This window comes from Sturnira hondurensis, unplaced genomic scaffold (genome assembly GCF_014824575.4).
Source record: "Sturnira hondurensis isolate 20B ecotype Veracruz unplaced genomic scaffold, ASM1482457v3 Scaffold0016284, whole genome shotgun sequence".
In the NCBI taxonomy this organism is placed as follows: Eukaryota; Metazoa; Chordata; class Mammalia; order Chiroptera; family Phyllostomidae; genus Sturnira; species Sturnira hondurensis.
Window position 1 is genome coordinate 4,642,432 of NW_028088915.1, and position 20,849 is coordinate 4,663,280.

Below are 20,849 nucleotides of genomic sequence, written 5' to 3' on the forward strand. Positions count from 1 at the left end.
AAGAGAAGCTGCTGATCCTGAAAACAAGGAAGGATGCTGCGCTTCCTGGAGCCTGGAAGACAAGCTGTGAGGACAGATACACTTATGGTAGCCAAAAGAGTAAATCCAAACAGATGGCTCAGTCAGACAAGCCAGTCAGTGCAGTTCACAGTGACACACCCTTTAACCCATGTGCTGAGCCTTAGGTCACCACATTTTTAAAAGCAGCAATATTCTAAATCACAGAGACCCTGCAGTAACAAAAATACCCATTTTGTAAGCTACAAAGGCAGTAGTGGGAATAAAGAAGAATAAACATTACAGTGTGTCTCCAAAGTCTTGATATAAATATTTTAACATTACTATAACCCCATAAAATGACAGGAAATAACAGAGGGCAAAGGATTTACATCTTCCACTTGGCTGTCAGTAATAATAAGAATGCCTAAGTGTTTTCAGTAGGTACATATTCTTTTTAAACACTAGAAGTGTGAGCAGTTTGATCTTAAGGGGAAATTATTGTCAGATAATATCCAAAAGGTTACCATGACATAGCTAAATTATCTCTGCCTGTCACAGGTTAAAGAATATTTAAATGCTGAAAGTTCACGTCAGCTTTTTCTAGATAACAAATCTTAAGTACCTTCCTATATTCACTCAATTAGTGATCTTGGGCCTTGATAACACTGCAGAGAGAACTTTCCAACTATCATTCAAATCATATCTAAAAAGGTGGTCATAAATATTTTAAAACCTAAGTGAACTAATAAGACCTAGACCCATTAAGGATAAGATCTCTTACAACAAATTAAATAAAACAATTTATTGAAGTCTGGACTCAAGATAAGCTAGATTTACTAGCTGACCTTTTATTCATTTAAAGAACAAAATTAGCTCTAATTGCATTAGAATGGAATCCAGTAAATTTTCCCAAGTCTTCTAATGTGGCATCCGTGTAGGAACTGCTGTAATTGTTTACAAGTAAGATGGAAATGCTTTGATTATAATCTTTCCACTTGTTTTACTGGGTAGTAAAAGCATTTCCTAAAACCTGAAGCCAGTTTTTCTGTTTTTTTCCTCTTAAATACACTGCATCTTTTGTGTTAATGAACAAACTACAATGTGCCCAGAGCAGAGATTAAACTTTGAGATTTTGTCATAACTTCAGGTCAGTAAAAATGAGATTTCTTGTCTACAAAAACCAGGAAAGGGCTGAAGGATGGGTAAGAAAACCTTTATTATCTGCTTCCTCTCATAACCTGAGGTGTATGGGCTGGAGTCTGTTGAATTGTTGTTTAGCTGCTAGGAAATTTCATTTGTAATGTTACCATCTTTTACTAGCACTAAATATACCACAGATTTTAAATATAGTCATTCTTAAAATGATTTTGGTCATTTTTCTTGTTCATTAGCTTCTAACATTGACAAAATACCTATGAAGTATTTCAGTATCAGAGGCAAGTCAACCAGGGCAAAGCAAAGCTATCAACACTTTTCAATTTTTTTTCCTTGAAATGTTCCTTAACTTTACTTATAAAGGATCATTTTTTTAAACCAACAAGTTTCTTTGCTTTGCCTTTCTGGCATGCTTTAATAAAAATACAAAAATTAGGCTTTTCATAAAATGTAATGAAGTAAAACAAAACAAATCAGTTGTTTCTGCCTGCTTCTCATCCCTTAATCTGCTGACAGAGTCCCCTTATCTTTCTGGAACCTACCATCTCTTCCTACCCCTACCACAGGGGCTGATGAACCAGGCTGGCGAGCTGGAGTCTCTGATGGAGACTGAAAACAGATTCGGTGAGGGGGGTGGGGGTGACAGGGATACTGAGCACGAAGAACCATGTCAGCCTCAAGTGACTTGGCCCATCTCTGCCACCACATAGAGGAAGGACAGAGAAAAAGAAAGTGAGCAGAGTCCTAATGACATTTTTTGAACCCTGGATACTGCCTCCTCTCAAATCAAATATACCCTCTATTCTTTTAAGTTAGTTTGATTTGGGTTTTTATTACTTGCATCCGAGACTCTTGACTAAAACAAAAAGAAAATAAAGAGTATTTTAATTAGAGACAAGAAGACTATTTACAGAGTTCTCTTCAACTTGGATTAGGGATCAATACAAGAAATAGTCAAATGAAAAATGCCTTTGTATCTGCTGTAAAAGCTGCTATCTGGTTTCATATACAAATAAAGTTTTAAATTTAGTGTCTTGGAAACCATTATTGCTCCGGAGAAAGTAAGGTACATTCCTTTTTCAAAATGTATTTCATTTTTTGCCCTTATTGCTAGGAAGCCATAATCATATTTGATAAGAAATCACTTGCTTCCTTCCCCCTTCCTTGGTCTTAGTTTCCTATTTCTGTTTTTTGGTAACTTTATCATAAGTTCTCTCTTTGATTTATCCTAAACTTGTTCACATTAGAAATAAGTTATATATGAATAAACAACATTTAAAGTCTAGAGGGAAAATTCAGAGTGTGGGTTAAAAACCATTTACTATTATTTCTCTAAAGAACTTATTCACTAAAATACCACTATATGTGTTTCATCTTGTTAAATGTCTTTTAGAGAACTCTGGCTACATTTTAGAACATAAAATGCTTATTTTACTTAAAAATATTTTAAACAATTATCTTCAATTGCCAGTGATTATTCTCTACTTCTAGCTGCACTGTCAAAAAGCATCAACCCTAAAACTCTGAATTGCAAAAAAGACAATAAATATCATTTTACGTTTTTAAAGATTAAACCTTTGTTTCTAAAGATTAATGGGCAAAGTAGTCATTCCCATGTTCATTGTATATATATATATATAAATAATGTAGAAATCTCAACTATTAAAAAGCCCTTTCCCAGGCCTGAGCTACCCTCTATAAACTGGAACAAAAAACCTGAATTATTTACATGAAAGGGAAAGCATCACATCTTTAGCATCTCTGCCAAGAGAGGTCTGATTAATAAATCCCCTAAACTGTAAGAAATCTGATAATAGTCATGGCTGTGTTGACACCAAAAATAAAAATTTTAGCAGAAAAAAACTGTAACTGCCAGCAATAAAGTAGCCACTGAAAAATATCTTAACATAATTTGTGTATTTTGGAAAAAAGTTAAATTTGCAAAAGAGACTATCTATTGTGACCTTTTAAGTCAAAAGAAATAGAGAATTATTATTGATAACCATACTGTTCTCAAAAAGGGGTCATTAACAATTTTGATCAAATATACTACTAGATATTAATTGGAAAAATGACCAAGAATTATTGTATGTTTAGGGGGTTGCAATTAACCACCCTCTGGTGAGGTCACTCAATAAGAACAGCAATGTCCTAGAACAAAAGAACCAGCACACTAGTCTGACACAGCAGGCAGAAGAGCCACTCTGCCCAAGAGGAAAGGAGAAGGAGGATGCGGAGAGAAGAACAAAAGCTTCCTCCCAGTACCAGCAGGAGCACAGTATTAAAGAGGCATTTGAGAAATGTAAGAGGTGAGGAATGCTTAATGCTCTACCTGCCAGTATTCACCCCCACATCTTTATATACCTTCACATTTTTTTCTTTTTTAAAAATGTATTTTATTGATTATGCCATTACAGTTGTTCTAATTTCCCCTTCACTCCCCTCCATCCTGCACACCCCTCCCCCCACTATTTCCCCCCCTTTAGTTTATGTCCATGTGTCACACGTTCTTTAGATTCTGTATTTCCCCTACTATTCCTGCCCTCCCCCCTATTTTCTACCTACCGTCTATGCTACTTATTTTCTGTACCTTCTCCCCCCTTCTCCTCCTCCCACTTCCCTGTTGCTAATGCTCCATGTGTTCTTCAGTTCTATGGTTCCGCTCCTGATCTAGCTGTCCTCTTGGTTTGCTTTTGTTTTAGGTGTGGTTGTTAATAACTGTGAGTTTGCTGTCCTTTCACGGATCATATTTTTTATCTTCTTTTTCTTAGTTAAGTCCCTTTAACATTTCCTATAATAAGGGCTTGGTGATGATGAACTCCTTGAATTTGGTCTTACCTGAGAAGCACTTTATCTGTCCCTCCATTCTAAATGAAAGCTTTGCTGGATAGAGCAATCTCGGTTATAGATCTTTGGATTTCATGACTTGGAATACTTCTTTCCAGCCCCTTCTTGCCTGTAAGGTCTCTTTTGAGAAATCCGCTGACAGTCTGATGGGAACTCCTTTGTAGGTGACTGTCCCTTATCTCTTGCTGCTTCTAGGATTCTCTCCTTCATTTTCATCTTGGCTAATGTAATTATGATGTGCCTTGGTGTGTTCCTCCTTGGGTCCAACTTCTTTGGGACTCTCTGAGCTTCCTGGATTTCCTGGAAGTCTACTGCCTTTGCCAGATTGGGGAAGTTCTCCTTTATTATTATTTGTTCAAATAAGTTTTCCACTCGTGGCTGTCCCTCTTCCCCTTCTGGTACCCCTATAATTCGGATGTTGGAACGTTTAAAGATGTCCTGCAGGTTCCTAAGCCTCTCATTTTTTTTGAATTCTTGTTTCTTTTTTTTTTAAGATTTTATTTATTTATTTATCTTTAGAGGGGAAGGAGAGAGGGAGAGAAACATCAATGTATGGTTGCCTTTTGTGCAACCCCTGCTGGTAGTTAGCCTGCAAGGAACCGGCCTGCAACCCAGGCATGTGCCCTGACTGGGAATCGAACCGAGATCCTCTGGTTCACATGCCCTCGCTCAATCCACTGAGCTACGCCAGCCAGGGCGAATTCTTGTTTCTTCATATTTTTCTGTTTGGTCATTTTTTTCTTCCTTCTGGTCCACTCCCTTGATCTGAGTCCAGTTTCCTTTCCATCACTATTGGTTTCCTGTGCATTTCCCTTCATTTCAATTAGTTTAGCCTTCATTTGTTCCTCTAATTTGTGACTATAATCAACCAGTTCTGTGAGCATCCTGATCACCAGTGTTTTGAACTATGCATCTGAAAGGTTGGCTATTTCTTGGTCACTTAGAATTAGAGGCTCTGGGGCTTTGAGTTCTTCTTGAGCCATATTTTGGTCTGTTCACACCTGTTACGTATGAGGGGTGGAGCCTTAGGTGTTCACCAGGGTGGGCAACTCAGTAGCTGGGTTGTGACGCTGTATGTGGGGGCGGGGTTAGAAGGGGCAATGGCGGCTCCCTCTGCTGCTTCCTGCTGCTGGGGCCTGCAAGGTCTGTCTCACTGCTCACTCCTTCGCTGTTTATCTGAGCGAGAATGTGTAACCACGGTCAGCCTGCCACCTTGCGCCCTCACTGGGTCCACCTGTTGCTACCCTACACCTGGGGTCTGCCTGCAGCCTAGGTCAGAAGATCTTTCCTGCCTGACTCTGCTTTGCTGCTGCCTCCGCCCCTTTTACCGGTCTGGCTGAATGGTTCATTGTTGTTCGGACCTCCGTATAGTTCAATTTTCCGTGTTTTGGCTGCGTTTTTGTTACCGAAACTTTGTTGACTTTAAACTTGGTTGTGAGAGGAGGCACAGTGTTTCCACCTATGCCTCCATCTTGGCGGAAGTCCTCAGTTTACCTTTACATTTTTTCTTAATACTTTACCAATATCTAAACTTAATTTTTTAACGAAAAGGACCTTTAATCGAATTTTGAGCTTTATAAATATAGCCCCATATTTAACTTAGAGGAGAACAGGTCCTGTTCTGTCATGTCTTGACATCCCTATCCAAATTGTTCCTGCCCCTAAGATACTGCGTCACCTTACTTTGCTCTGTTTTCTTCACAGAAATGAATGAATGAATGCTGTTTAAGTTAGCCAATTCTTCTTACATCTGCTCAAAAGAACATAACTAACTCAATAAAATGGGAACACTGGGATGACAAACAACGTGGCAAATGTGTTGCCACTCGCCCCACCAGAGCAGTAGACAGTGCATTCACTGTACTGTCACCAAGTCCAATGGAGACTTCAGAGTTCTGATCAACATAATCCCAGGCAGCTCTTCCTTAGCAAACTGAAACCTACTTGATTGTGAGACCAGGCTCCGATCTATGTTAGTAATTTACTTGAATGTGTTGCTCCTTCCCATTTTACTACTCTACCAGACTTGAAAGGTATTGAGATTGTTAATTTCATGGTTAGTATTTTAGTTTCATCTTCAATACAGACTAAGTGGAACTCTGAATACCCATTACCGGGGGACATGTTAAAGGAATTTCAAGTCCTTGCAAAGTCATCTTCAATTTTAACACCATCATGAGGAGGTACTGGAATCACCACAGATCTTTTATATTACAGTTTCCAGGCACTTAAAGTCAAGGCAAAAACAAGGTACCCCTGTCTTGCTTCAAGGAACAATAACAAAGAACACAGGAAATAATCTAACCTCAAAGTACTTTCCTTGATCAAGGGCAGAAGATGTAACTTCTTTATTTAAGAAGATTTAGAAACTAAGTATTGTCTTAAAGATCTTTCAATGAGAGGGTATAATTTGAACCCTGTAAAACTTTTTCTTTTCCTATAATTTCAAAAGCCTCTATTCCTTGCCTGTTTTTCAGCAGTAAACAACTCCCTCCCTCAGACTATTCAAATCCCTCTTTCTGAATCCCAGTCTGCTCATTAATTTAACTTCACTACACTTCCAAGTAGGTACAAACTGAAGAAATATAGGCACATTTATGTGAATCTACTGCCTCCTTTCCATTATTACTGCCATGGAACAAGCCACATGTCCTTATGTTATAACAATAAAAGATTATTTTGAATTTCATATAATTTTCAGGTGTCATAAAATATAATTCTTTAAATTTTTTTCAACTATTCTCAGTTTGTGAGCCATACAAAAACAGGCAGTGAAATGAATTTGGCCCATGGTATAGTTTACTGACCCATGATTGAGGAAAACAAACAAACAAACAAACAAAACTCTACTAAGTTGTGTGATATCCTATTACTATGTGAATTGGGCCACTTTTCCATCTGACTTATTTTAATTTAAAATATATTTCACTTAATTTATTCTTTGCTTATTATAAGTACTTCCCTGAATCTGACTTTGGTCAAATGATTATTATTCATATAATACACAGGTTATGTACCCGTACATCTAAAAGTTCATATGTTATATAATGTTACACTTTCATGGACAATTTGTCTAGGATGTCTGGGTATTATAATTTCCCTAACACTGGAAATAAGATCTGTTTCTCACATCTTCCAATATCTTAGGTGCATGGGTGATTCATTGAGAAGAGAAAGAGTCAATCAGATGGTTAAAATTAGATTAGACAAACATTATCAATGCTTTTTTACAAACCTTTCTCTAAAAGGAATACACAAGCCAAACTTTTCTGTGCAAGTAAAACTTAAGTAATGGTGAGTTACTGAAAATAATAGGCATAAATATGAAGTAGTAGACGAGTTACAATTAGAACACCTTCCCCTAAGAGAAATGAGCCCAAATACAGAATTCCCAAGAAGACAGTATGAGCAAGTTACTTTGGTTGGGTTTCCTTGCTAACTGGCCTTTTGTCCTCTACTGGTTGAGGACTAAGAATAAATTTACTTAAATTTCTGCAGTTATAACAGTATCTGGTTAAAAAGAACTTAAATCTATAGTATTTTTCTTATACTCTCTAAGCTTGTCAGCAATGGTACCACCCACCATCTACTGACACCACCTAAAGAGGATGAGGGAAATTATGCAGACAACTTAGGTAAGAAAAGAATGACCTCTCTGGATTTTCTTCTTATAATCTTCAGAAGAGTATACACTCTCCTAGAAGACCATGTTTTGCTTCTATACTACCATGCACCATCGTGATACTAAGCTTTTTTTAGTGCATTACATGTGGAATTAACAAAAGCAGTATCATAAAATAAACAGAAACTTTAACATGGAATAAACCCTGGAGAAAAAACTGCATATTTTCTGTGGTCTATTCTACCTACTAAATAAATTCATGGGCACTACTTTCTTTTTATGACTAAACACTAAGTGAAATGTAAATGCCCTGTAAGCCTGTATTCTAATTCTATGCAATATTTGATTGTAAGGTACACAAATTCATTTTCAGGCTTACTGGTAAAAATAAGGTTGTAAACTTGTACAATTATCTTGCGAAATTCACTTAAATGATATACAGCATGATTTTAGAATAAAAACAATGATTTCAACATGATTTACCAAAAAAAATCAATGTTTTATCATTAGATTATCGTGTAAGAACACCGTCAGCCTTAATTCATACCCCCAAAAGTGAATAAAAGAAACAGACAACTAATTTATTTTAAAGAAGGATGGGCTGATATAATTCTGTGAAAATTCAGGCAAATAGCCCACACGGGGTTTATATTTCCAGTTCGCTCTTTAAAAAAACAGTGGATGAGACTTCAGTTGTTACTATCATATACTGCTTCACCAGGCTTTTGGCAGTATCTTTGTTTTTTACGTACAGAAGAAAGCCATGTGCCACCCGAGCAAGCAGAGAATCTCATTCTTTGATATGGTGATAGAGAATACATACTTGAGAAGGTGTAACACTATATCCTCCTGGGTGTACTATGGTAGTTAGTCTGTTCTATACACAGTCACTTATTTTCTAAGGTAAGAACAACCTTAAAAACTAGGCAGAAACAATGCCATGTGCTAGTCTTTAAAAGAGAAAAAGAACAAGGACAAAAAAGATCCTAAATGTTAAGAAAAGCAATATGCATTTACTCTCAGGAAGCAGTAAAAATTTGAGAATGAAGAATTCTCAAAATAAAGTTTGACCTTACATATTTGTACCTGGAAAAGGTTCGTAGGGTTCTAAATTCATTAGGGAAGAGCAGAAAAGGTTCAGTTGAAATTATTTCACTCCAATTCAAAACATTTACACTTACATCTTGTCTTGGCCAGCACCAACTCGGAGAGTCAATCTGGGGATGACTGGACTCGGGGCTGGAACAACAGGCTCCACTTTTATCTGTTGAAGTTAGGACATGAAGTGTTAAATATATATATATATGTACATACACATATGTTTCAACAAAAGTAACGCCTTACCTCTTTCCCTGCTTCCTCATCTCCACAAAGCTGACAAGCAGGTGCAAGCCTCAAACCTGGCTAACGTGCTAGATGCAAAGATAATCTGGGATATTCAATGTTTTAGTTTTTTAACAACTGAAGGCAACCTGGCATCATGAAAAATTCTACAAACTTTAATCACTTTGTATAAATGTTGGCAGTTAACTGTATTTTCTTAGTTTTAGTTAATTTCTTGCATTTTACTGTTAGAATTTTTTTAAACAAAAATTGTTATGAAAACCATTTGGTGGAGTATTTAAGTAGTTGCCAGACCTACTATGAGTAGAAAAAAATGCAATGATATTTCCACTGTAAGATAAAATGCATCTATTTATAGGACTTGAAAAACGTTAAAAACATCTGAATTTGGCATTATCATATAGGAAAGCTAAAACACCAAGTATACTTTACAGCATTAAATTGTTCAATTTTTGGATTTTTGGTAAAGGCAACCATTGAACTTCAAAATTCCACAAATATCTGAAATATTCTCCCTAATAGTCAGAAAAGTAGTATATAAATTAAGCATTATATTAAAGGATTCTTCACAACTTTTGATTTGAAGGTCCTAAGATGTATTATTTTGAATAAACAAACTGAACAAAAGCTTTAGAGTCCCAAATTATCATCTCTATCAGTCATTCAATAAAGGTTTTATTGCCTTTTTTTTTTTGGTCAAACAGTTCTTTGAATGGGACGGTCCTAGGATCTCATTGGCACGGCCTAGGCACGGCCAGGAGTTTAATACCCCAGGCCTCAGGTTCTACTATATACACTGCTAGTCACTGTGCTACCTACTAGTTGCAAGCTCAAGAATTCAGTCATAATGAAATAACTTGGTGGTTCTACAGGAGAATGACTGTAGTAACATAATCAATAGACTATATCATATAATTAATATATTGCACATAAACCTATCCCTTTCTAAAGTTCAATTTTAATCCACTGTTACATCAAGAACTATGACTTTGACCACTAGGAAGGGGAACTCCTTCAATTCCCTACCAACTACACCCACAACTACACTACAGCCCATTTCCTTTTGTCTTCCAAAGAAACTTCCTCCATCAGTTACCTTATTTACATAGCATTTTCAACTTCTGTTTCATTATTTTTATCTAGCTTTTAAATGTGCTTAACTCCATCTTTATTTTTAATTGCCTTCTCTTCAGTCTCTAGCTAACCACTTCTCCCATTTCTCGGTTTCCAATTCGCTGATTCCTCAGCCCACTCCAGTCTACTTCAGCACCAACAATACCATTAAAACCACTGTTTCTGGACACTAATGATTTCCTAATGTCCCAGTATGTTTTTCCACTGTAGATCTTTTCACTCTTCCCCCTTCTCTTTTAAAAGCCCTCTACTTGTGCCTGACTTTACTTGGTCCTTTCCTCTTGTCACTCCAGTTTTTTCAGTGATCTTGATCATATCCATGGGTTTAATCATAGGTTTTAAATATGCCGTGTCTTCAAACTCTTCCCCACTTTACACTAGCACTGATGACCCTAAGACCAAAATGTAATGTTGCCTACTGAACATTTTCAACTAAATACCCCATGTGTTCTTCATCTCATCACATCTAAACTTCAACTTCCTAACTTTTTCACAAAAACCGGTTCCTCTTGATGGTCTCACTTTCGGCAGATGGCTCCTTCACTTGCCCAGTTCTTTGGACAGTCTAGTACAGTGGTTTTCCTCAAAGCCCTCAGGGATCAAGGGTCACCGGGATGGGGGCAGAGCAAGATCCAAGTATAACCAGCTAGGGTTTACATTCACTTTCTTTTTTCCCCCCGCAAAACGCTCCATATCTTACCAATCGGAAAACCATTGGTCCAGTATACTTTGTAAACTATTAAGGCTTCTGTATTTTTCTCACCTTCCTGTATGATATTTGGGAGAAGAAACAAATATATTCAAAGTAAACATTTATAAACCACATATACTTGCCAGGGACTGTGGTTATTTTTCAGATGTTCTCATTAAAGTTTTTAAACAAACAAATGTGGTACATGTTTTGGTTTCTATTTTACAGGGAAATGGATATTTATGCAGTAAACATTTTTCCTTTCTTTTCCATTTCCTTTGTCTTTTCCATTCTAATATCACACAAATAGCAAAACTAGAACTGAATGTTTTTTTTTATTCAAAGAATAAAAAATTACATAAAGTTCCTAGATTTCTTCAATTCTAAAAAAATTTAGGGTCACATACTCATAAGTGATGAGGTACTGAGAGCAATATTCCTCATTTCTTCAGCCCACAACAGTATTATATCATTTTCTTAAGCTTTAAGTTTTAAAAAGCTGTTTGCTGCCCTACCCTTAAAATTTTTTCTTTACTATGTTTCAAACTGTGCTTCAGTCCATTTCTATTACCACACTACTCAATAATTATAACTTACACTTGTACAGCACTTCACAAAGGCGTCCCACGCACATGATCCCATTTAACCTTCACAACTCTGTAAGGCAGGTGTGGAAAGTATTATTATCTCCACACACTGAGGGCTCAAAATGACTAAGTGGTTTCCAGAGTTACACACCTGGGAACCAAATGATGTAAACCCAGGTTTCCCGACACCAAACTTATCCCTTGCTCTACCATACAGCTCCTGGACTTTGCCGTACACCTTGTGAGTCCTTTTTCTGGTACTTCTGATGCCTTGCATTGAGCTGTTCATATTCTGGCAGTGTCTTTTACGATGAGTGACATACACTTGTGAGATGGCTAGGGTTGGTTGAAAAACCTATACACTATGGAAGGCTAATTCGTTTTATATAGAAATTGAGATTAATTTTGATCTTACTTCCACTCAACTAAACTGGATGGATTTTTGATGCTGTCTTAAATGGCTTGACAAGGCAAAAGAATCTAGATATGGTCTATTTATGACCTACTATAAAAATGATAAATGATACTCTAAGAAAAAAATTAGCAAATGCGAATGGAGATACATTTTATAAGTCAATCTGAAAATGGTATAAATGTGCCCTGAATATGAGAGATGTTTAGTAAACCTGTACCTCACCTCACAGTTTTACTGTAATGAGCATGACCGCCACATCACTCAAATGGAGACACCTTTGAGAGTAAAGAGGACACTATGATTTTAGTTAACAGATGTAAACTGGACTGTCCCAAGCAAACCAGAACGTCTTGTCATCCTACTTAAAAATACTTGCATACCTTAATTTCATTCTTTTAAAAATATATTTATTTATTTTTAGAGAGAGGGCACAGGAAGGAGAAAGAGAAACATCAGTGTGTGGTTGCCTCTCATGTGTTTCCCACTGGGGAGCTGGCCTGGAACCCAGGCATGTGCCCTGATTGGGAATCGAACCAGTGACCCTTTGCTTCATAGGCCCGAGCTCAATCCACTGAACTACACCAGCCAGGGCTAATTTCATTCTTAAAGAAACTAAATCAGATTTAATTTAAAATTCAAGCAAGTGTTGAAAATAATTAATAAAGATGGTAATAATATATAGAAAGTACAATTTCTAAATAAAAGTTTCTTAGCACATTTTTAAACTTTATCCAAACACCTATCAGAATAAAGAAATCATACATACAATCATAATGTCTTAAGTGTCCTTCCCAGAAATCAACAAACTAAATGACAATTACTTCAGTTACTTAAACAATATGGCTAATGCCATCTTGAAATGGCGCAAAACCAAAATCTGGGACCAACATGAACTTCTAAGGGTTAAAATAAAAGAACAGCACTTTAGAGCGATGCTGAGAATTGGGGCGCGCAGAAGAGCATTTACAGTGGATTACTAAGCTTCCCAATTCACCAAAGAGGCAAAGTCCAGTAATATAAGACTCCTTTGTAGCTAACTAAAAATACATTGTCAGTGGATTTGTCCAGTTCTATGTATAAGCAATACTTCTTTCACCTGAACTAATACTAGTCGTCATATAAGCCCCTTATTGCCATGTGCTGCATTTTTTTGCTAATCTTTAAGGATTTAGCTTCTTTGCCACATACCTCGGGGCACCAACTGATAAAGCCCTAACTCTCCATTTTTCCAGGACACCAGCAGTGCGGCCTTGCAAAAAATGAAAATCGCTCAAGAGATTTAAAGGGGAAATTTATTTTTAAAATCCTTACTTGAAGCAAAGAGGTGGATTTTTAAAAAGCTTATCTATAAAGAATCAGTTTAAATTTAAATTCTATCTTGGAACTCTTTCATGCATTCCAGCTTTAAAGTTTATCTCCTGACAGGGACTTTCTGCAAAGGTAATGGGGAGCTTTGTCAATATAATCTGGCCAAGTTTTTATTTTCTATTTTTTTAATGTTAAACTTCTTTCATTAAAAAAACTCTAAACACGTGTGCTATGTAGGGTGTCACCAAGTGTAGCTAGCCCTGGTTTAGATTCCCATCTGTGCCAGTATGTCAGAAAAATACACAGAAATAGTAATGAAGAAAGCCAAATTTAATAAGCTAACATTTTGGATGCTGAACTATGACGCTGGTAACAATTTTCCTGTCTTTCTTAGCAATTACGGTCTTCATATTATTTTCATTTGGAACCATAGTCTAACTAAATACTGATACACTGTTTAAAATACTAGACAGTCAGAAGGATCTCTACAGTTGTGGTCAATTATAATGAGTGGAATCCAGCAAGGACAAATGAAACAGAAGTCATGAAGATGGCCTTTGGTAAATTTCTATAAATTCAAATACAGCCATTTAAACATTAGTTACTGGTTTCCTCAAGGAACAGACAGTTGTAAGAAACAGGAAGAGAATATTTCCCCCTTTTTACTGGGTTATTTTATTTACCAAGACCCTTCATTTCACTAGTTAATTATAAGAGCTGATGAGAAAAGACTGAAAAGAGATGTTACTTCAAAAAGAAGGGAAAATAGTGACAACCTTTTGTTAAAGGCATGAAACAGTAAAACTATTTTACCATTCTCTAAAGAACAAACTGTTGAAGTTCAATAAAGGTTATTTGGGGATAAATGCTACGGGATTTGGGGAGAGAGTAAAGAAATATTCAACATTTTAATTGTCTGATAACTGAAGTCATTAAAGCTTCAAGGACCTCTACTGTCCTTTCAAATATGTCACACAGAAGGTCTCTAAGATCTCTTCAGAGACCGAAATTTTCCAAAGCCACAGTATCAGCATACTTGAGGAGCATCAAACCATGCTTATCCCTCACACCAGCCTCCATCAGAGGTGCCCGGCCTGAGCAAGCCATTCTGAATAATAAAGAACGAGGGCTTAGTTTGGAAATACCTGGGTCAAGCCACAGTTCTTCCACTCATGAGCTGCACCAAGTTACTCAACCTTTCTGTTTTTCTCAACTATAAAACAGAAGCAACAGCACCAAACCCTCAGAACTCTGGGGAGAATTAATTTCTGGCCAGGTCTGGCAAGTACCAAGTGTATACACTCAGTAAATGGCAGCTAGCTAATGTTAGCTCAAATAAAATAATTCATTAATCGATAAGATAAAAACTTGGGAATCCTTTATAGAACTAATGAGCTTTCCAACATTAGCAAATCCAATCATTTGTGGGTTGATTATCAATATTACTGGTTAGTTGTAAGAAAATTCTAAATTGTCATAGTTGTTTACTCATCTTAAATGACACAAATTACTTTTTTTTTAAATGAGAAGGCAGAGAAGGTGGCCTTTTAAGCCAAAATATTCTTAGAGAAGATACGCAACTACTGTTTTTAAGCAAAGGTAAATCATACTTTATGATGATGCTGCATAGGAGGCAGGAAGCAGAGGGAAGGGAGCAGAGGATGAGAGGTCAGGAGAGACTGGTGAAGATCTAACACATGGCAGATCCAAGTCAGTCTGGCCGCCAAAGCCTGTGCTCTCTGTGAGCCAGGACTGGGCCTATTTACGCACAGATTGTGACATCATCATTCTGGGGGCAGAACTCTAGCATGCCTCCTTAGATCATACTCAAATAAGAGCACAAAAACATTTCCAGTTTGACAGATAAATGTTGGCTTATCTTCTATATAAAGTTATATGTATAAGTGTTCAATTCCACTTATAAATAATGAGACATTTTATTTTTTCAGTGATCCTCCTTCCAAACAAATACATAAAATACTAAGAGTAATAAACTAGGTCATGCAACGCATATATTGACACAAATAGAAACAAAAATTTTAAGCTGCTCTGAAATGGGCTGTGGGTTTATCACTTGCAATGCAGTTATGGGTGTTTGTGACTGCTCCACATAATTGCTCTTAACATGTTTTCCATAAAAAGTTAGTTTGAGTCTATTGTAAAAAGGTGAAAGTCTGGTGAAAGACCAGATTCCTACTGACTGATGCATATTACGGCCCATAAAGAGAAACTAAAAGATGGTGCACAGATCACCATACCCTGTGTTATTACCACTACTAAAAAAAAAAGTCTTTCTTTCTGATGGTGCCTCACTGAGCCAGATGCTTTGCAAACATCATTTCTCTTAATCCATTTTAATTCAATTAGGAAAGTATAGTGATTAAGAACACCAATTATAGCATCTGATGGCCTGGGCTGAAACCGTGGCTCCTGTTAAATCATTTACTATGTGTGTGATCTTGGGCAGGTTTATTAATCTCTCTACGAAGCCTTCACTTCTCATCTTAAAGTGATAATAATTATAGTAACTACCTTATGGAGTTGTGATAAGGAATTAAACTTATACATAGTGATTAGTATATAGTAATTACCCATAAATGTTAACTGTTACTCTTTTGCTGTTTTTAAAGAAGTGTGATTATCATATTCCTACTTTAAAGATGAAGTACCTAAGGATTACAGAAACTAAAAAACTCGTCCTGGATCTTCTCTCAAGTCTGCTGGATTTCAAAGCCCGCAGCTCCTTCGACCTACCATGCAGACTGCCACTTGATTAATGTCTTTATTGTCCTTATATTGAAACATGCGGTTGTGTATGGCAGAAACTTTACAGGCAGGTAAACTAACTATATAAAAGATTATTTCCTTCCATTACAACAACGCCCTTGCTTGCTGCTCTGGATCAATGTCCGTGAGAGTTGCTACTGTGGGTTGGTTGTGATGAGAAGATGAGACTGATGGACCTCATTCTTTTCATGGGAGACATTTTTGTGGGGCAGCTTAGACAGCCTTCATTTTGTTCTACCCTAGTTTTCTTTCTTCTGTGAATATGTAAGATATTTCTTAGACCACATGTAACCCAATTTCAAGTCTACTTTCATTAACTCATATGGCTTGAGGAGGATTAAATGAGGTTGAAAAAGAAGTCAATGTTTAAGTTAATATCTCAATTTCTACTCCTTGTCAATGGCATTTCCATGGGTTTCACTAGCTTTTATCCTTTCCTACCTGCACAAAGAGCTAAAGTTTAAAAGCATGCCCAGGAAGCAGAAGTAATTTTTAACCATAGCTGACTCACCACCATCATATGTACGCTAGCTAGTGCAGTCCGGTGAAGTAGCAAATTCTGTATTTCTACCTTTCAGGGACTGATTCAGAACGGAATAACAATACTCGCCACCACCATCACCATCACCTCCCATTTACTGAGCATTACTTATGTGCCAGGTGGAGGACTAACCACACCTCAGATGTTTTCTCAGTTAATCCTTCCAAAAGTAACTTGCTCAATTTCGCACAGCTAAACAAGTCAAGATTTGAATTCAAGTTTAACTCCACAGACAATACTGTTTATTATTTTTAAATATCCTATAAGATAGCAGACTTTGTAATTTCTTATCTTTTGCCACTCATCTGATCCATAACCCATCAAAACTGATACAAGGACGTGTAGGCCTGTGTCACCTGAAATCTCTGTGATCCGTAACTGAGCCTTTGTCTCCAACCAAGGCAGCCTGAGGAACTTTCCTTTCCCAAAGTCAGGCAGATGCTGGAAAAACGTACGGACTGCTATTGTTACAAATTCAATCTGATGGGCTTTACTCAAATTCATAATGGCAGTTGAAACAACGCCATTGACTTTCCCAGGTTAAGATGGTGATGAAAGCAACAGCATCCTATTTGATTTGCCGAGGGCTCAGCTGCCAAATGACCAGGTACATGGTGGAAAAGGGGCTAATCGCTGCCAGGCAAGATCTCTAGTAGTAAACATTCTGAAACGCGAGGTATATGTCTGTGCATGCATATGACCTGGCTCCTGCTGGTTGCGTGACTTTGAATTGGACAAGTCACTAAGGCTCAGTTTCTCACTGATAAATGTTAGTAACAATACCTGCTGGACCTATGTCACAGGTATGTTAGGAGAAGAATGGAGGTATGTGGAAGTGTCAGATACTACATAAAGAAAACATAATGATATAATTATTTTTAAGTGGAAATAAAAGTTGAATTTCTGTTTCTTATTAACTTGACAATGTTCAATCATTAATATCAGAATTTCCATTCTACTACTTTACATTTTACAATAGCCAAGAGCTATTTATTAGAGATAATAGAGTTAGGCAGAAAAATTTGAGAATTGCCATCACTTCTTGTCAGCTAAACTAATTCTTCTAAGTAACATCGAAATAAAAAACATTGTAAAAGTGTTGGTAATAGACCTGCTATAGGTCAAATGCATCATACTTCATTATGTGGGGAAAACCACCGTGTATTATTTTGTAGTCAGCCCCAGGGGGGGTTCCTGCTACAGGGTGGGGAGGCATCTCTGAGCACCTGTGTGGATGGCACAATGAATGGTCAGACACTTTTGAACAAAGTTAAACTGTAATCCAAAGAACCAGGGACTGAAGAGCAAACCCATTAAAGCAGAGGTCATATCCTGAGCCCAAAGGATTGAGGTCCTAGTTTCTATAAAATGACAGGGTATATATCAGTTTCTTTGGCTGTATTCTATGGAAGCCTGGTTTACTTACATTGTAAAATATTTGGAATTATATTTTGCTCATCATCCAGGTTGGTAAATCAGCCTAGATACTAAGAGACATGTTCTAATCTTATTAAATGGCTCATAAAAAAAAATCAGTGAGTAAGGAAGGACTCCTTGAGCCTTAGTATCCTCTTAAAATAGTGGTGTAGTTTTGCATGCTTTTAGAAAAATGAATGCTGTCTTTTTGGGGCATTTAATGTTTGGGTACAAAATAGTATGTAGTAGACAATTACAAAAATATTATTCACAGTTTAAAGTTACAGATTTAAAAAATGCCAGAGATTAGTACAATTAATAGAGTTTATAGTTTGTAATTAGAGTCCTCTAAGGCTATGAATTTTTAACACTTTCCAGTACATAGGGGGCTTGATTACAAGTTTTAGAATTAGAATTAAATTTTGTAACCCCATTACAAACATATTTCCAGTGACGTTATGGGTGATTTGCATACAAAATACAGATATAATGGCTGGCTTTGTTTACCTGTATTTTACAATAGCACTTTGTTCAGATAGTGCCAAAAATGAGAAACTGCTTACTTTTTCATGCTTGTGTTTCTCCTTCTCTTTTTCTCTCTTCTCCCTCTCTCTCTTCTCTTTTTCCCTTTCCTTCTCTTTCTTCTCCTTCTCCTTTTCTTTCTCTTTCTTTTTCTTCTTCTCCTTTCTGTCTTTTTTCCTTTCTTTCTCCTTAGGTTTCTCTTTCTCTTCAAACAGTTTTTCAGGAAGCATGGGGGACAAAGAGGGCAGCATGGTTGGGATCCTCACGGCCGCGGCCGCAGCGGGGCTGAACAGGGGCAGGGCGAGGTCCTTGGGTGGCAGCACCAGGGGAGCCGGTGCCACTTTCACCTTCTCCTCTCGACCCTTATCTTTAACTTTGTCTTTGTCTCGCTTATCTTTATCTTTTTTGCCTTTTTCTCTATCTTTCTTCTTATCTTTATGCTTCTCTTTCTCCTTTCTCACAAGTCCATCTTTCAATCTCACTTTGGAATCAACCTCTTCAAATTCTTTCATTTTAAACTTATAGGGATCTGATTCTTCATCTTTCAGGAATTCCTTCCATGGGTACTTAGCTTCCTTGCTGGCCTCCTTTTCTCTTTCTTTCTCTTTAACTTTGTCCTTCTCTTTACTCTTGTCCTTGCTTTTGTCTCTTTCCCGCTCCCTATCCCTCTGCTTCTCTTTCTTTTTCATTTTGGTCTTCAGTTCCTTTTTCAACTTCTTTTTGACATCCACTGAGGAAGGCAGTTTGGTTTTCTCCTCATACAGCTTGTGCAGAGGTTCGGGTGTGGGGGGAGAGACTGAAGGAGAGGAGAGGTAAGGAAAGCTGGGGGGCACATTGGAAGCAGTTCCCATTTTTGCTTTCCGTACAACCTCATCAATGGAGGCGTCCATTGTCCAGGAATTATCAGAACTTGATGTTCCACCTGAAAGAGGCAGAGGAGTGGATCCTGACTTAGTGAAATTGTTCAAGGAAGTAGAAGCTCTTGGAGTTATACATTCTGAACCTGAAATTCGCTTAGGGCTGGTAAAAATGTCTCCTTCTGATTCGGATCCAGAAGAAAACTCAAAAGGGTCTGGCTCTCGCTCCGCACAAGCCCGCGCAATCACAGCGTCAATAGAGTCATCGATCGTTTTGTCCATCACAAGAGGCTTTCTGGGCAGGTTCTCATTGTTCAGCTTCCCAGCCTCAGGCAGCATTTGTATTTGTTTTACCTGAAAGGTCTCTTTACTAATTTTTTCACTTATTGTAGCTGAAGGAGTCCTATTTGGTGTTTCAGGTCTGACAGGTACTTGGGGAATGTGGGCTATAACCTTGGGACTCTTGGGGCTTTTGGGGCTCTTAGTACGTCCAGGGGATTTCTTTTCTTTGGATATAGTTTTTGGTGACCGAATAGGACTTCCGACCATTGCTGGTGACTGAGTCGTTTTAGGTGATTTAGTCTTCTGTCCTGGAGAACTAGTTTTAGTCTTTGTTTTAGGTGTAAAAGACTTTGTTTCTAGGGGTTTTGGGGCTGGCATTTGTGATTTTGCAACTGGAGCTAACATTGGTGGCTCTGGTGATGGAGGTACGAGGTCTGCACTGTCCTGTACATGGACTGGAGAAAGCATGGGTGGAATCTTTTGTGTATTGATTGAACTGAGTGGTTCCCGAGCTTCCAATAATACTACATCCAGGGTGTCTCCTTTAGTGCTTATTAGTCGTGGTCGCTTAATAGCAGGCATTTCTTCAGCTTCAGGACTATCTAACGGTCTCTTACTCAAGAAATTCTCATCATTAATAATTTCCTCCTCCTCCAGTTCATCGTCTTCTTCCAAGGGAACTTGCATGGCCTCTGCTGATGTCCCCCCGTCAGTGGGTACCTGCTCCTCTTCTTCTTCTAGTAAAGGAAGAGAAAAGAAGTGTTATTTAAACATTTTTAAATATTTAAAAACATTCTAACAAAGAAAAGTAATGATTTCTAGGAAAGAAAAAACAGACATAATCTCTAGGAAAAAAAAGAAAATTCTTGACAGTGTTCAGCGAATAAAGTGATTATGTTTTCAAGGATCTTCCAAATTTGCATGCCTTCTTTCTTTGAATAGTGGCAATCAGTGAAAGCAGATACAAATGATTGTTTTCTTCTCAAATGGTTTGGCCCTGCTTTCAGAATCTAGAGTTTGCTAAGTATTTCTTGACTGTCATCTGTTCCCTTTTATTAATTCTTTTCCTAACCTGAGTAAATGCTATCTTCCTCTTTTCCTCTTCCTCTTGTGCACATACACACACACAAACATAACACACACACCCTTCTAAAACTCAAGGTAGTGGTTATTACATGACTACTCTCCTCAGAAAGGACAAAAAGGCACACAGTTTTTATGTCTTTGTAACAAACTTTAATTTTCAGATTTTGGAAATGCAAACCTCCAATTTGGACACAATTCGTATACTACTTGTCTTCTATTTTACTTGCTCGATGTCAGCCACTTTGAGAGGCAGGG

At 37.4% G+C, this 20,849-nt stretch overlaps 1 protein-coding gene across 1 annotated transcript in view; it reads right to left on the reverse strand.

Annotated features, from left to right (window-relative positions):
- Positions 1 to 20,849, reverse strand: part of TAF3 (TATA-box binding protein associated factor 3) — a 172,025-nt gene that overhangs the window by 27,937 nt on the left and 123,239 nt on the right. Inside the window, exons 3-4 of the mRNA XM_037065962.1 lie at positions 18,411 to 20,245; positions 8,806 to 8,888 (exon numbers count right to left, since the gene is read on the reverse strand). Of these exons, the coding sequence (XP_036921857.1) occupies positions 8,806 to 8,888; positions 18,411 to 20,245 (1,918 nt within the window). The remainder of the gene's footprint in view (positions 1 to 8,805; positions 8,889 to 18,410; positions 20,246 to 20,849) is intronic.